Raw genomic sequence first — 17,909 nt, 5'->3', positions numbered from 1 at the left:
GAAAACACGTTCACTTCGTACCTGTCACAAACCAGCAGGCATTTGTAGGAGTCATTCTAGCCGCTTGCCTCCCAGGGTCAACAGGTCACACGCAGGTAACCGCGGCCACCTCGCAGCAGGCAGCAAAAAAAGAGGCGTCTCAGAGACAGGTCGATAAACAAGGTGGCATAACATTATTTTTGAACTCTCCCAAGAATGAAATAGTAACGACGCGAATATAAAAAAAAAAAAAAAAAAAAAAAAAACGTGAACTAGACTGTATCAAGACACGGTATTGATAGAGACTCCCGTCCTGGCCACGGCCTGCCATGAATGACCCCTGCAACACAAGTCTCTGAAGGGTCAGTTACTGACGAGGGTGTGCAGGGCCCGGCCGGTGGCGGGTGCGGGGGCCACAGCACGGAGGAGACACAGCTGGGGCGCCTTCAGCAGATGGTGGGCCTAGGCGCTGGTCATGTGTGAGGTGGGGATGGGAGGTCGTGCAGCAGGCCTTAAGGGGTGCCGGAACTTTCACCATCGCTGCCTGGCCGGGCGGTGTGTGGCGGGGGGCGGGGAGCGAGGACCTGCAGCAAACACACTCATTCATGTACGCGACCCTTATCTAGATCTCTACCCCCCTCACACACACACACACATACACACACACACACACACACACACACACACACACACACACATGAAATTAAAATTACAAAGAAATGGATAGGTGTATAGATATATAAATATTTATGAATATATGTAAATATTCATAAATATACGTATTTTTAGACAGCTAGATAGACAAATTAATCGATAGCTAGATGAGTATATATATATATATATATATATATAGATATATATATATATATATATATATATATATATATATATATATATATATATATATATATATTTATTGCCTATAGATATGTTTATTATCTACATTTACATATGTATATCTATCTATTTGTTTACTTATCTTCCGATCTATTTTCTAAATTTATTTACATATTTATTAAGTGAATGGCGTGGGGGGTGGGGGGGGAGGCGGGAAAGGTCTAGATAAGAGTCGCGTACAAGAATTAATGTGTTGGCTCCCCTTTTTTCTCCCCGGAGTACTGGATTAACTAGAAACACCAAGAGTAAAAGCAACAGCACCATCACTAGTAGTAGTAGTAGTAGTAGTAGTAGTAGTAGTAGTAGTAGTAGCAGTAGTAGTAGTAGTAGTAGTAATAGTGGTAGTAGTAATTATTGTTGTTGTTGTTGTTGTTGTTGTTGTTCACATTCAGCGTACACAGTCGTCCTATTGATCATCCTCGGCTCCTGGCATAACCGAAAAGAAAAAGTATCCCTACGCAGAGTTTGTTGCCGCCCCGCCCCGCCCCGAGGCCCTTCAGTACAGGCAGTCAACAGGTTGCAGGAGGGCCAAGGGTGCAGCTGTAGGTGTCCTTGCCGTGCAAACTTTGTCTCCTGAGACTGTAGGTCTAGTCATGTCGAGTCCAGCTAATTTTCGAGTCTCCCACCCCTAGGATAGTTTCCATAGTGTTTCCTCCTTCTTACGACTTGATCACATGGCCTACATACGGAAGTTTCTCGCCCCAAACACCTGGCCTGGGTCCCATGCAGGCAACTAATAAAGTATACCAGATGGCAAGGGATAAAACCTTTCAGTAAATAGTCAGTACCAGCCCATGAAGGATATAAAGATTCATCAACATTGTATTACAGTATTTTTTTTTAATCTAACGATTTAATATCCAAGACTGTCCTAGTGTTGTGGCAAAGAATCCACATCAGAACTGCCGTGACCCGTGTGAGTACAGTGGTACACTCAGGCAGCAGCACGTGAGTCCCTCATCAGCCCTGCTGTGTCTGCACAGTCGCCTTGACCTGTCAAAGGGTTCGCCCCGTCAGGGAGGTTAGACAGTCTGCCCCCCCCCCCGGTTATGACCTGAGCGCGCGAACCTCTACAGAGCTCGGTGTGTGTGTGTGTGTGTGTGTGTGTGTGTGTGTGTGTGTGTGTGTGTGTGTGTGTGTGTTGATAACGTTGCATAACACTTTGATTTGGGGACTTGCTCCATTCATGGACTTTTTTTTTTTTTTTTTTTTACACAGCATCGAAGGAGCGTGTTGTGCAAGACTACTTTGGGTCATATTCTTTAAAATTTCGGCGTCCAAGCACAAACAATTGACAAGCTTTTCGTGGAGGTTTTGGGCATTTCCATGCATGGGTAGTTTTATAACTGGTAGTAGTTTGACCATTTTCCTGCATCAGGAACGTGAACAAACACTCATCTTGCTCGGGCTTAGGAGATAGTTGATGTAAGAGGCGGAAGCGTCTGAGAACACCGACCCTAGACTCAAGCATGTTTTAGTTAGTAGAGTAAAACAAGCAGCAGGATAGAGGCGCATATCCCCGATCTCTCTACGGGTATGCACTCCCCAAGTAAAGATACTCGGCTGTAGCTCCGAAACTATAAATTTGGGATTCCCACTCAAAATTACACCGTTTCTTCAATCTCACTTTATCTACAACCTAACCTAACCTAACCTGCACTGTTCAAGAGTGGGCGCCACATACCAGTAGAGAGTTCGGGAATATGCGTTCATGGCGTCAGAGCAAAGGAAAGTGATTGATTGATTGATAGTTTATTGTTGCAAGTAAACAACAAAGGAGAAGGGAGGAGCATGCCATCCCAACCCCCAGGCAGTACAGAGTGTGATTATACAACTTAGGATATATGTGGAAGTAGCTCCAGGAAACTAAAAAGATACAATGGTAGGGGAGTGACAGGCGATGCAAGCCACTCACAGGCGAGGGAAACGAGACTAAACATTTATTAAGAGACTGAAGCTGATCCTTCCTCTCCACCCTTACTGTTGCTCTAAGCAGTGCGTGTCTCAGAAAGATGATGACCGCAGGCAGGTGAGCAGAGCAGGTGATCTCGTAAGGCCAGACCGTGAGCCCGGAATCTTTTTCTTTACACTCTTTTTACTTTTCTTTGTCTCTACTACTACTACTACTACTACTACTACTACTACGTATCCCCTGCCTGCGCCACACTCCATGGCTGTCTGGTAACCAGCCATCCATACACCACCCAACCCCCCCACCCCTTCACTTTCTACCCTCATACAGGTTGACTGGGGTCCTCTCACCCCCCGCCACCACCACCACCACAACAACTCCATCCCCTTCCCCTCCCTCCCACCCCCGGTACATCTCACTCCTCCTCCCCCTCCGACCCCCTCCTCCTCCTCCGACCTCCTCCTCCTCTTCCCAAACACTGCTCACCAAATACCTCGTTCACATTTACCCTTGTTACTTTCTTTCTTTCTTTGTTTTTTGAGTTTACTTCTTCTTCTTCTTCTTCTTCTTCATCTCTTCCTCCACCTCCTCTTCCTGCTCCTCCTCCATATCTCACCGGATCTCCTGTCTTGTAATGTTTACGCCACAGATGCGAAAACAAGAGAAGAAAGGGTAAGCAGGAGGAGGGCCGAGGAAGTGTTACATCACAGGCCTTTCTCCTCTCACTCCCCTCCTCCTCCTCCTCCTCCTTTTCCTCTGACCTGTGCCACGGGCGTAGGTGAGTCATGATCCAGTCAGCTGTTCGATGACCTAGTTGATTATTATGCGGTTATAGAAGATGACATAGTGGTGAGGTGGGGTCCAACATAATGAATGACTGTGAAGCGTGGAACTCATGAATGATTGATATGAAGCGTCAAGGAGTGTGTGATGGTAACGCTGAAGGTAGTAGTGTAATAGAGACCCCACACGTGCCCCCGAACATAATATAGTGGCAGTGTAATTATTAAACAATATCATCACGAACAAACTGACAGCTGGCAGCATCAGTGTCCAGTGCATGTTGGTAATACTGGTTCCCGAATTTTGACAGCAGCAGCTCTGTGTGTGTGTGTGTGTGTGTGTGTGTGTGTGTGTGTTAAATCGTCAGTTACCTCTTAATGGGAAGAGGGAGGAAGGACGAGGAGGGTGAGGATACAGTAAAGGGAGCAAATTCTCTCTCTCACCAATGGATCGCGAATTGGTTCACCAATGGATCGCGAATTGGTTCACCAATGGATCGCGAATTGGTTGAGCAACAGACAACAAAGAGTGGTGATCAACGGATTTCACTCAGAGTGGGCGCTGGTTGCTAGTGGCGTCCCTCTGGGCTCTGTTCTTGGCCCAGTGCTCTTCATTATTTACATCAACGATGTGGATGTTGGATTCAATAATCGCATTAGTAAATTTGCAGACGACACAAAGATTGGTAACTCGGTTCTCACTGACGAAGACAGGCAAGGCCTCCAAGAGGATCTGCACAAAAAAATAAGGCGATTCGAACGCCTTGAACTATCATGTTCATATCACACGAAGTCCACTGTGTACCGTGTTTTGAGAATTCTTGAACGCTCTCGCATGCTGTTGTTGCTTAAAGGGAGAGCTTTCATTTCATGCCACGTACGGGCAGAGGCACAAGTTCATGGCCTTGAATCGGCAGCGCCTTGGGTGGGTCGTGGTTGGAGGGGGGGACGGGGAGCGCAGTTGATGACCTATGAAGTCAGCACTGGATGGACCGAGACTGCGCACCGATGATATTTCCTGTGGGAGGGTGTGGGATGACGTAGGAGGTGAAGGAAGGAGTAATGGTGGAGATAAGGGTGGGATGAAGAAGACAGCATTATTTGCTTTAGTTGGTTATTATTTTTGTTACTATTATTATTATTACTATTATTATTATTATTATTATTATTATTATTATTATTATTATTATTATTATTATTATTATTATTATTATTATTATCATCATCATTATTATCATTAAGAGACGAAACAGGTAGAGAGGGTGGAGTGTGGACACTATAAGCTCCCTGTTCAGCAGCCCCCAAACACCTCAGACGCCGGAAAAAAGAAAATGAAGATGAATGCAATGAGAGAAGTAGTAAGAGGACGAGATAACATAGAAGATTACAGGGGTGGGGGACAGAGAGGTAGGGCAAAAAATATCACAAAATGCACAAGTAAACCATGATAGAAATAGTAAAAAGTAAAGACTAATCAAACATGAACATAATGTACATATCCATTTATAAAATATACTATTAAAAAGTATAACAAATAAATGAATAAAACCAGTATATAACAGGTATCTAAAAGGAAATTTAAAAGCTCGACAACTTAGGTACTATTTTTCTGCAGATAGTGGGGGAATGTGGAAGAGGCGGGAGGGTCTGAGCAACGTGGGAGTGGCGGGAAGTGGCAAGAGGGGGGGGGGGGGCGGGGCTAGAGGTGGGGTGGGAGGAGGGGGGTGGGAGGGATGGGAGAAGTGTGGGAGGGGTGGGAAAAGGTGAGGGATGTGGGAGGGGTGTGAAAGTGGTGGGAGTGTGAGGGGTGTGGGAGTGGGGGGGAGACTGTAGGAGGGGTGGGAGAGAGGCAGGGGGAGGTGAGGGATGTTGGAGGGCTGACAAGAGGAGAGGACTGTGGGAGGGATGAGAGAGTCGGAGGGGTGTGGGAGAGAGAGAGAGAGAGAGAGAGAGAGAGAGAGAGAGAGAGAGAGAGAGAGAGAGAGAGAGAGAGAGAGAGAGAGAGAGGAAGTGATGGGAGAGTGGAAGGAGGGTGTTAGTATTACATCACGCGGGGTCTCGTTAGTGGTCCCCCGAGGAAACTGACTTACCCGGGGGCCGGGGCCAGTGTGAGCTTGTCGGAGACGGTGCCAACGTGATATTCTCTCCTGTGTGATTATAAACTGGACCTCATCCTCGGCCCCTCACCCCCCAGGAAGGGGAACACATGCCAGCCACTCCAACAGCCAAGGTCACGCCCCCACCCACAGCCACACTCACAAAAGGCACAGCCACAACCGTAGTCACGCGTATATCCACAGCAACACCAACACTCACGCCCATAGCTCAAAATTATCACGATGATGATGATGACGATAATTATGATGATGATAATAATAATAATAATAATAATAATAATAATAATAATAATAATAATAATAATAATAATAATAATGATAATACTAATAATAATGATTTTTTTTTTTTACAACAAAGGAGGCAGCTCAAGGGCAACAAAAAAAGAAAACAATAATAAAAAAAAGCCCGCTACTCGCTGCTCCTAAAGTAAAGCAAAAGAGGTGGCCGAAAGGAAGATCAAATACAGGAGGAGAGGTGTCCTGATACCCTCCTCTTGAAAGAGTTCAAGTCGTAGGCAGGAGGAAATACAGATGAAGGAAGATTGTTCCAGAGTTTACCAGCGTGAGGGATGAAAGAGTGAAGATGCTGGTTAACTCTTGCATAAGGGGTTTGGACAGTATAGGGATGAGCATGAGTAGAAAGTCGAGTGCAGCGGGGCCGCGGGAGGGGGGGAGGCATGCAGTTAGCAAGTTCAGAAGAGCAGTCAGAGTGGAAATATCGATAGAAGATCGAAAGAGAGGCAACATTGCGGCGGAATTTAAGAGGTAGAAGACTATCAGTATGAGGAGGAGAGCTGATGAGACGAAGAGCCTTAGCCTCCACTCTGTCCAGAAGAGCTGTGTGAGTGGAGCCCCCCCACACATGAGATGCATACTCCATACGAGGGCGGACAAGGCCCCTGTATATGGACAGCAACTGTGCAGGGGAGAACTGGCGGAGACGGTACAGAACGCCCAGCCTCGAGGAAGCTGATTTAGTAAGAGATGAGATATGAAGTTTCCAGTTGAGATTTTGAGTTAAGGATAGACCGAGGATGTTTAGTGTTGAGGAAGGTGATAGCTGGGTGTTGTCAAAGAATAGGGGATAGTTGTTTGGAAGATTGTGTCGAGTGGATAGGTGGAGAAACTGTGTTTTAGAGGCGTTGAAGGACACCAGGCTCTTCTTGCCCCAATCGGAAATAATAGTAAGGTCTGAGGCTAAGCGTTCTGCAGCCTCCAGCCTTGAGTCGTTAAGTTCCTGAAGGGTGGGTCTTCTATTAAAAGAAGTTGAGTAATGCAGAGTGGATTATGATAATAGTTAAATATATAATATCAACAACAACAACAACACCAATGAAAATGTACGGACATTTGGGGTGCGGAGGCACTAAAGAATATTACATGATCAGATCCCACACAACACGACAACCATATTTAATATTTACTACACGCTCTTTATAATAATGAAGGAGAATCGACACACTCTGATAATAACTAACGCTTGTCTAACCAATACCAAATTCGGCAAGTCCCTCCCCCACAAACCCCGTCATAGAGACCTACTCTAACTCGCCCTCCCTCCCCCCACTAGACCCACAAGACCCTAATATTCTCGTCCCGGTCAAAACTCGCACGGACAGATATCGGTTTAGTGCGATATCGACGCTTGTGAGGGTCATTAACACCTCCATGATCACATGACCCCTCCACCCCAACACACACACACAATCACCCTTCCCCACTTCCCGCATTACTCATCACATGAAATTCATTGTATTGTATTTTTGTGTATTTTCAGCCTTATGGCTGCCTTCAAATGAATAAACCATTTATCATTATTATTATTATTTTACACACACACTACTACTACTACTACTACTACTACTACTACTACTACTACTACTACTACTACTACTACTACTACTACTATTTCTGCTACCACAATAGTGAAACACTGAAACTAGGTTGGAAAGGTCGTTTTGGAGTTGACTCCCGCGGGTCTTTTCACTCCGGCTGCTCTACCACACAGTTCCAACACCTATCTCCTCCTCTCAGATATTAGCCATAGCTAACTTATGGGAGGAAAAAAAAAAAAAAAAAAAAAAAAAGTTTTAGGACTGTGTGGCACAGTGACGGGGAGGAAAGGACCCGCGGAAGCCAACGACAAAACGATCTCGCCAGTCTAGTAGTTTCACTATAGTACTACTACTACTACTACTACTACTACTACTAGTACTAATACCTACTACTACTATACTATTGGAAGGTGTTCGTGAAGAATTTGCAAAACTTGTTCACTTCATTTGCACACTGCTATTCAGCATGAAAATGTTGCCAGAAACTTGCACCTTCCTGCTGTTCATATTCCCGCCTTCGAAATTATTCCTCTTTACAACTAAAAAGAACTGCAGTGTCTCCACTGCTGTACAATGCATGTTCAACCAATGAACCCTCGTCTCTGTTTGTGCCTGTTTTACTTTTTTAAAGTTAAAGCGCTGAAACTACACCCCAAAGGCTGAATATGGTTATCTATTTTGTCTATTATCTTTGCAGGACTGGAACCTCTGGGGCGACACCACGACTGATGTTCCCGCTGAGACGCCGGATGTTGGGCTGGATGGCGTGGCGTTCCGAGGTGACGACGAGGGGAGGCATAACTATGAAGATTATTATGACGTGAATGAAGTGGATAATGCTAGTAAGGACGGTGATTTGACTCTGACTCAGGGTTCAAGTGACAGTGCCGCCGATGAACCGTACAGGGACAGGTATGGTAGGCGGTACCAGTTCAATACAAGCCACAGCTACGGAGACCAAACTGGTGACGGCGATTATGCTAGTCGTAGTGAGAAAAGGTATTACACGCGCGAGGGTGGTGACAGTGACAGAGGTGATCGCTACGGCTCTACTGCAACTGATGACGAAAGATACAGCTCGGGCGGCTCCCAGAACTCCAGCGGCTACAGATCGTGGTGGTCCTCTTCGAGCGGCAGCACCGGTAGTGATGGTGGCAGCCACAGTGACAGGGAAGCCTACGGCCAAGGCGAAGATGAGGGACTTAATGAAAATGAAGTGAGAAGAGACTACGGGAGAACTGAAAGTGGTTACGGTGGTGATGGTAGATACGATGCTAATGGTCCCAGTAGTGGCTTGGTAGGGGGTGGTAGTAGTGGAAGTGCCAGTGGTGGCTACGGTGGTGGCAATAGTGATACCACTGGTGGTGTATACGGTAGTGTTGAGTATGGCAGCAGTGGTGGAGCCCGTCGTGAATACAGTACTGATGAGTACAGCATCACTGGTAGTGCTGGTGGTGGTTACGGGCGTGTTGAGTATGGCAGTAGTGGTCGTGCTGCTGGTGGTTACGGTGGTGGCAGTGGTGGTGCTGCTGGTGGTGGTTACGGTGGTGGCAGTAGTGTTGGTGCTGGTGGTGGTTACGGTGGTGGCAGTAGTGTTGGTGCTGGTGGTGGTTACGGTGGTGGCAGTAGTGTTGGTGCTGGTGGTGGTTACGGTGGTGGCAGTAGTGTTGGTGCTGCTGGTGGTGGTTACGGTGGTGGCAGTGGTGGTGCTGCTGGTGGTTACGGTGGTGGCAGTGGTGGTGCTGCTGCTGGTGGTTACGGTGGTGGCAGTAGTGTTGGTGCTGGTGGTGGTTACGGTGGTGGCAGTGGTGGTGCTGCTGGTGGTGGTTACGGTGGTGGCAGTAGTGTTGGTGCTGGTGGTGGTTACGGTGGTGGCAGTGGTGGTGCTGCTGGTGGTGGTTACGGTGGTGGCAGTAGTGTTGGTGCTGCTGGTGGTTACGGTGGTGGCAGTGGTGGTGCTGCTGGTGGTGGTTACGGTGGTGGCAGTAGTGTTGGTGCTGGTGGTGGTTACGGTGGTGGCAGTAGTGTTGGTGCTGCTGGTGGTGGTTACGGTGGTGGCAGTGGTGGTGCTGCTGGTGGTGGTTACGGTGGTGGCAGTGTTGGTGCTGCTGGTGGTGGTTACGGTGGTGGCAGCAGTAGTGGTGCCGGTGGTGACTATGGTGGTGGTGCCGGTGGTGGCTATGATGGTGGTGCCGGTGGTGGCTACGGTGGTGGTGACAGAACAAGCGTTAGTGGGAGCTACGGTGGCAGCGTGGGTGGAGGCGGCTATGACGGAGGCTACGGCGGTGTTGCTGGTGGTAGGCCACAAATTCAGCCTCGGCCGCAACCAGGCTACCCAGGACCCGACGCCGACCAGCAGAGGGAGTGCGGCGGCGAGGACTGCAACACTAGTGGTTGCAAATGCATCGGAGAGAAGGGCTCAAGGGTAAGACTATGCATTATTTTACGTGTTACACTTATGTAATCTAGTTTTAAGAATATTTACGATACCTGTTAATTAAGACTTTATAGTGATCAGGTGAATCAACAGAATGTCTGAGGCAAATACCTTATTTCACAATTATAAAAAACGATCCGTTAGCGTATGCAACACATCTCACGCGTCCTTTGGGGGCACAATATCAGGAGAATCCGATGGCACATCTATATTGAATTTTTGCCACCCGGGGCACAGCAGCAATGGGCCACTCTGAATAAAGCCCAGACCAGTGAGTGGCTACTACATGGGTAGCGGGGATGGTTCGGGTAGTAATTAGTTTAAGAAGTTTCAATGACCCGTCATACAGGTGCAAAATGATCAAACCAAATCATTGACAAATAATTGTAAATTATTGCAAATTATCGAGGCCATCAGCACTGAGGTGGCATTGAATGAGGTATAGGTGGCGTGCACGAGAGTAACTGTTCACCCTCGCAACGGGGTTACCATCGGGTTGGAGGTAGCTGGTATAATCAGTTTCCTTCCGCTCCACATGCAACCACCTTACCTATGGCCTCCTTGGTCCGTTTCATTCCATCTGCCCACTCGCGAAAGTAGATGTGGCGCCTGCGCATTGTTAGTTCGTGATTGCGTGAAGATAAACTTTATAATTTCAGTGATATATTTGAATGTTCGTGTATAGAAGAAAACCTCAAGCCTCTGTATATGAACCACAAGCGTGCCGATTTGCATCGATAATCTTCCATATATAAACACTCGAAAGAACAATTTGTATATCAAATAGTGTAGTCTGATCATACTCGATTTATAGCCTTTCAGATACCCATATTTCATCTCATTCAGGTACAAAAAGTGACATTCGACTCTGGAAGTGTCTATACAAAAGGAATTTTGATGTGGCGCCACTATAAACACTCGCCTGCGCCAGAACGGGCTGGACCGACCATCAGGCCCCACCTGGAAGAAGCCTTGGGCCGACCATCAGGCCCCACCGGGAAGATGCCTACCGGCGCAATAGGCAATCAACGTAAAAAAATAATAATAATAATAATAATATGGGCAGCCTAATATTCAAAATAGCCTAGCGTCGCATTCGACAGTTGTTATTTACTATTTCATGTTATTTTGATTATTAATAATTATTTACATGCAGTAAACTATTAAGATATCCTTTATATGCACTTTATATTAAACCTGAAATGAGCTATCAATCAGTGAATTTGAAAAACCATAGATCGTTCGAGCATGATGTGACTATGTTATTTGATACAAGTTTGTCTTTTCGTGTGCTTGTATGTTAGATTATAATTATCGATGCAAATGACTGAGTTGTTATTTTTGTATACATAAACATTCAAATATATTATTGAAAAATAAGCTTGGCAGAGTCGGCACCGTGCCGACTCTGGGCCACGACAACCTACGACTCTAGGGTACACGAGGTCTTGGGTGTTGATGTGAAAAGGTCGGGTATACCTTGAAAGAAGTCTAGAAACGGTCGCCAAATGCTGAGCCGATGTCGGAAGGGGAGTGTGGGGTGGTGAGGGCTAGCGCAAAAAAAGTATTCCATGCTAAACTTCCACATGAGTCGGGAAGGGTTTGGACCAACGATCTTTTCCGGTTGAGGTCTGAGGGAGGTCGGAGACAGTCGTCACGATTGACCCCAACGGTCTTGGCTTGCCCTGAGACAGTCGTGAAGACTGTCGGGGCCTTTTTTTTATATATTGACCGTTTCCTGTCGGCACAGTTGTCGGTCCCGACTACTTAAGAAAAATGAGGGACTGTCGTATTGGTTCAAAACGGAACGCTACATTTCGCTCTCAAATACGGAACGATTCCCTATTTTAAGGAACGGGTGGAAACCCTAGACACAACGGAAAGTCACGGCCCATTATAGCCTATATACCCTTGGACCCGTGAAGAGTGCCATTAAAATGTCTGCGACCAAAATATTCTTTTACGATTTTGGGTAGAATTCGGCGACAGTCGGCAAGGCTGCCGCCAAGACAATCGCGAAGACCGTCGGCCAACTCATTGGCAACTGGTGGCCAGCTGGTCGGCCAACCATTTCACAGAGTCTGCAAGACTGTTGCCAAGACCGTCTGCGACTGTCGGCCAATCGGTCGGCAGAGTCGTGGTTGTCGTAGACATGGCGCCACTTCAGAAAATGACCGTTAAGACTCGTCTTGAGACTAGTTGCCAGCATGTCGCAGATATGCTGGCAACTACTTGGCCGAATGTCCCAAACAGGCGACGACCGTCGGCAATCACACTTGCCGACACCAACACACACACACACACACACACACACACACACAAAAAAAAAAAAAAAAACCCCCCCATTCTTGGAGCATGGGAGTCGACTTGTCAAATCGAAAAGTCGATGGGTTATCGTGACCAAGAGTCGGCACAGTATAAACGGGGCTTTAATGCGAAAAAAGTATTCCATGTTAAACTTCCACGACGAGAGTCGACAAGGGTCTGGACCAACGGTCATTTCTGATTGAGGTCTGAGGGAGGTCGGGGACAGTCGTCACGACTGTCCCCAACAGTCTTGGCTTGTCCTGAGACAGTCGTGAAGACTGTCGGGGCCATTTCATAATTCTGACCTTTTCCTGTCGGCACAGTCGTCGGTGCCGACTACCTAAAAATAATGAGAGACTGTCGTGACGACAGTCTTCGTCTAATGAAGGACGTTCGTGATGAGTGTAGGCTCAGAAGTATTGGCTAACACGTTGACTGGATGTTGGCGGGATACTGACTGCCGACAAGTTAGCAACATGTCCCAAGATTAAACATTATTAGACGGCGACCGTCCGCCGACCACTTGGCAGAGAGTCGATCATCTAATTTCTCTTGTTGGATGTGGAGGCCTCTTACTTCATTTTGGCCATTAATTTATAAAGATGACATATTTTGTCATGCGGAGCAGCCATGGGAGAGCCCATATGCCTCGCTTCAGCAAAAATTTGATCTGATCAAGCGACCGGTCCAAGAGCTTCATATGGGAGTCTGCAGCAGAGAGGAAAACAGGGGAGCTGTACTCAAAATGTGGCAATAAAAATGAATAAAAGGAATTTAATACAACGCTGTCGTCAGAAAATATCTTTTTGCACTTGCGAAGAAGACCAATTTTCTGGGAGATAGACCGCAAGTGAGACTCAAATGTTAGTTTAGAGTCTAACGTCACCCCCAATAGCTTTAAAGACTTACAATTCTTAATCACAGAATTGTTAAAAACAATATCAGGGTGGATAGAAAGACGAGACCTGGATCTACTAATAATGAGATCCTGGGATTTCAAATGAATCAACTTCATCCCCCACTGAGTACACCAAGAATGAATTCTGGAGACATCCTCTTCCAAAACATTGGCTGCTCTCCGTGTTGGGGGTAGGAGATGGTAGTATAAAGTGATGTGTCATCAGCATATGCCAACATTTTAGAGGATATGCCACCCCATATATCACTAGTAAATAAAATAAACAACAAAGGCCCCAAGACACTGCCTTGAGGAACACCGGACTTCACCGAGGTAAAGTCACTGAAAGAACAATCAACAATAACACGTTGTTTCCTGTCAGTTAAAAACTCAGAGATCACATCTGGGAGTGGAGGTTGTGGTGATGAGATAGTGTATTGGAAAATTTTGGGAGGATAGGTGTGCTGCTTCTGCGTGGCGAGTGTGTGTGTGTTACTGATATACATGGGGTGCAAGTTATCATATTTACTAATATTGGCTACAGGGGGTGCAGGTTATCACATTTATCATATTTACCGACAAGGGGACGTAGGTTATCTCATTTATCACATTTACCGACATACAAAGGGTGCAGGTTATCACATTTATCATATTTACCGACAAGGGGACGTAGGTTATCTCATTTATCACATTTACCGACATACAAAGGGTGCAGGTTATCACATTTATCATATTTACCGACAAGGGGACGTAGGTTATCTCATTTATCACATTTACCGACATACAAAGGGTGCAGGTTATCACATTTATTTGCATACATGGGGTGCAGGTTATCGCATCACATTTACTGATATATGAGGGGTGCAGGTTATCTCACACCCCGGGCCACTGTCCATTCCCAGATAAAAAAAAATTTACAGTAGAAGAAACAGTTCAAGGGCATAAAAAAAGGAAACAATATGAAAAAAAAGCCCGCTAGTCACTGCTCCTACAAAGTGTCAAGAGGAGTGGCCGAAAGATAGGTCAATTTCGGGAGGAGAGGTGTCCAGATACCCTCCTCTTGAAAGAGTTCAAGTCGTAGGCAGGAGAAAATACAGATGAAGGAAGATTGTTCCTGAGTTTACTAGCGTGAGGGATGAAAGAGTGAAAATGCCGGTTAACTCGTGCGTAAAAAGGAATTTGGACAGTAAAGGGATGAGCTTGAGTAGAAAGTCGTGTGCGGCGGGGCCGCGGGAGGGGGGGAGGCATGCAGTTAGCAAGTTCAGAAGAGCAGTCAGCATGAAAATATCGATAGAAGATAGAAAGAGAGGCAACATGGCGGCGGAATTTAAGAGGTAGAAGACTATCAATAGGAGGAGGAGAGCTGATGGGACGAAGAGCCTTAGACTCCACTCTGTCCAACAGAGATGTGCGAGTGGAGCCCCCCCACACGTGAGATCCATACTCCATACGAAGGCGGACAAGGCCCCTGTATATGGATAGAAACTGTGCGAGGGAGAAGAACTGGCGGAGAAGATACAGAACGCCCAACCTCGAGGAAGCTGATTTATTGAGAGAGGAGATGTGAAGTTTCCAGTTAAGATTTTAAGTTAAGGATTGACCGAGAATGTTTAGTGTTGAAGAAGGTGACAGCTGAGTGTTGTTGAAGAATAGGGGATAGGTGTTTGGAAGATGTGTCGAGTTGATAGGTGTAGAAATTGGGTTTTTGAGGCATTGAAGGACACAAGGTTCCTTTTACCCCAATCGGAAATGATAGCAAGGTCTGAGGTTAAGCGTTCTGCAGCCTCCAGTTTGGAGTCATGTAATTCCTGTTGAGAGGGTCTTCTGTTGAAAGAAGTTGAATAATGCAGAGTGGAGTCGTTAGTGTATGAGTGGATTGGACAGTTTGTTATGGAAAGAAGATCATTGATGAATAACAGGAAGAGAGTGGGTGATAGGACAGAGCCCTGTGGAACACCACTGTTGATGGGATTAGGGGAAGAACGGTGACCGTCTACCACAGCAGAGTTAGAACGGCCGGAAAGGAAACTGGAGATAAAGGAACAAAGAGAGGGATAGAGTCCGAAAGAGGGCAGTTTAGAAAGCAAAGAGTTATGCCAGACTCTATCGAAGGCTTTCGATGCGTCTAGCGCAACTGAGAGTTTCACCAAAACGGCTGTCATGACCTAGGCTGGGATTACGTTAGATAGGATTTACTATAAGTAACGTAGCCAGATAATAACCCAGTTACGGGTAGACAATATATGCTACTCCCTAGGCCGACTTTTTTTCACTCTGTGCTCTGAGGAGGTATAACCAAACCACAATTACTAAAATAACATTAATATTTAGAGTTAAGATAAGTTACAAAAGATTTCATTTCACAAGAACAACATAGCTACATATCTCCACAAATCCCCCAATATACACTATCCCATCACCACACAGACACACCACGCATATCTCTCCAAAATCATTCAACACACGCAACACACACACACTCGCCACGCAGAAACAGCACACCTATCCTCCCAAAATTTTCCAACACACTATCCCATCACCACAACCTCCACTCCCAACTCTACGCCAACACCTCCTCCGTGACTCCGGCAGACAACCTTATCTCTCCGCTCTCTGAGTCTCTGACCAGAAGTGACGCTCCTGGGTCATTCTGGGTCTGACCTGGGCTCCCCCACGCCTTCCATCACCGTGACACGACACATATCTCGGGCGGCCAAGTTACCCATCGCCTCACTCCTCCGATCTCCTCACTGACTTGACATAAAACGTGCACCTCCCGCACGCCGCCCACTGACCCTAGCCAATCTGCTTTATGCCTGTTGATGTGACTTGCACAAATCTCTCTCTCCCTCTCTTCTTCCATACATCACCGTGACTTCCACTAATTTTCTGTCTTACACATAGTCCTTAACACTAACATAAATTTACTTACTGGTAACCGTAAATATTTAAAGGCTAAAATTACACCATCAATTCTTTTTTTTCGTTTTTTACATCCCCCGCCCATGGCGATGGTAGGCTTTCTTCAGGGGTCAGATGGTCGGGCCAAGCCGTCGTGGCGCAGGCAATTTTTTTTATAGTGGCGCCAGCTATACTTGGCTCATGCTGCCCCCCGGAACTCATTCTTGATTCACTGGACGGTTTCTATTAGAGTCTGAGTTGATGGGTGGTCTTCTGGAGAGCATGAGGGTAGTCTTAGGCCACTCGGCGGTGACTGAAAAATCCCAGGTGGTAGCGTGGGGATTCGAACCGACGTTGTCCATGGTGTGGTGAATGTGAGCCCAGCACGCTAACCACTCAGCCACCTCCTACCCAGTGGGAATGCCTAGAGTGGGAATGCTATGCTCATTTTTCTTATTTAGAGGAGCTACCTTTGCCTTACAAAAGAGGTATGAGGCCTTGTTGTCTTCACTCAGAGCATAGGCTACAAAGCCATAGGACTCTACTGAGCTATCACAAAAGATATGCAGTCCATAAGAATTTTGCTCATTGAGTGCTTGTCTGGGGAAGGAAAGTTCGGACAACATTTCCAAGTCTCTGCTCAAACTTTTCATTTCGTCTTATTTCTTTGGGTAGTTTTCCATCCCAACCAATATCTAGCTTCCATATTTTTCTCATTAGGATTCTTCCCCTTATTGTGACAGGAAGTACTATATTCAAATTTAGGATCAAATACCTTGGATGTTTGAGACAATTTTTCTTTTAGTATCTGCCTCCGAGTCTATCTTACATAAACATATATGGATGTTCACTTCCGAAAATAAGCCCTCCCCTCTTGACCTGACGTGAGCAAGGGCAAGGAGAGGGAAAGGGAAGGGAGAGGGAGAGGGAAGGGGGGGACAGGGGTCATTAGTGGGGAGAGGTCGCGGGCAGGGAGTGACCTGACTCAGGCTGTGAGGGCAGGCAAGGATCATCATTAGCAGCTGAGTGCGAACATTCTTCTCGCTCGTCGCTCGTCAGTCAACTACATGTTTTATGAATCATGACCTCGAAAATCGTTTTGATATAGAGGTTTTCAGATATAGTGGTCTGAATACGTCGGCAGTGTGTGGCCGGCCTTGTAGATAGAAGTTACTGTAGTAGGAATTAATTAGCTGCCTGCTGCTGGGTTAAGATCACCGCGTGAAGGGAGGCTACTGATTGCTTGCCGTGAAGGCTCAATGCTGACTGTGTGTGTTTGCCACAAAGGCTAACAGCTGACTGCTCGCAGGCGAGCTTGAAAGTTAACTCATTCCTTTTGGAACTTTGTTGAACCATTGGTTCAGAAGCATTCGACTCGCAACAGCTATTAAATGTTTCGTTTTGCTAATAGATTACCAACACTTCCCAAACAACCCTTAATTCCTAACAGATCAATATATAATGAACATTAAACAGAGGAAGTGCTAGGGATCAAGGCGGGTGTGGAACATTTCTTCTCTGCTTCTACGGAATAAAGACAAGGAAATGCTGGTGTTTTTCTATTAAAACCTGTCCATACATCCTTAGTGCATATACTGCACCAGTTGAGTAACTATAAACATAATGATATGTGGAAGAAATAAGAGTAGTCAGTGACTGAGTGGATAGCGTGTGGGCCCCGCATTCACTGCATGATGGATGACGTGGGTTCGAATCCGCCGCTACCACTTGGGATTTTTCAGTCACCGCTGAGTGGCTTAAAACTACCCACATGCTGTCCTGAAGACCAACCATCAACCCAGACTCTAGAGAAAACCATCCAAGCGAATCAATAATGAGCACTG

At 46.3% G+C, this 17,909-nt stretch overlaps 1 protein-coding gene and 1 long non-coding RNA gene across 2 annotated transcripts in view; both read left to right on the top strand.

Moving 5' to 3' along the window:
• Positions 1-312: 312 nt before the first annotated feature.
• LOC126984122 (collagen alpha-2(IV) chain-like) overlaps positions 313-17,909 on the top strand; it is a 64,408-nt gene continuing 46,811 nt past the window's right edge. Inside the window, exons 1-3 of the mRNA XM_050837507.1 lie at positions 313-435; positions 5,765-5,834; positions 8,164-9,947. Coding sequence (XP_050693464.1) covers positions 313-435; positions 5,765-5,834; positions 8,164-9,947 — 1,977 coding nt within the window. The remainder of the gene's footprint in view (positions 436-5,764; positions 5,835-8,163; positions 9,948-17,909) is intronic.
• Positions 9,954-17,614, top strand: LOC126984223 (uncharacterized). Its single transcript, XR_007736500.1, has 2 exons — positions 9,954-13,798; positions 13,961-17,614. It is a non-coding gene; the product is annotated as an uncharacterized LOC126984223 (long non-coding RNA).

The sequence above is a fragment of the Eriocheir sinensis genome, chromosome 56, assembly GCF_024679095.1.
Source record: "Eriocheir sinensis breed Jianghai 21 chromosome 56, ASM2467909v1, whole genome shotgun sequence".
NCBI classification, from domain to species: domain Eukaryota; kingdom Metazoa; phylum Arthropoda; class Malacostraca; order Decapoda; family Varunidae; genus Eriocheir; species Eriocheir sinensis.
Note: the sequence above shows the minus strand (reverse complement) of the source record. Positions and strands in the feature narration are given on the sequence as shown.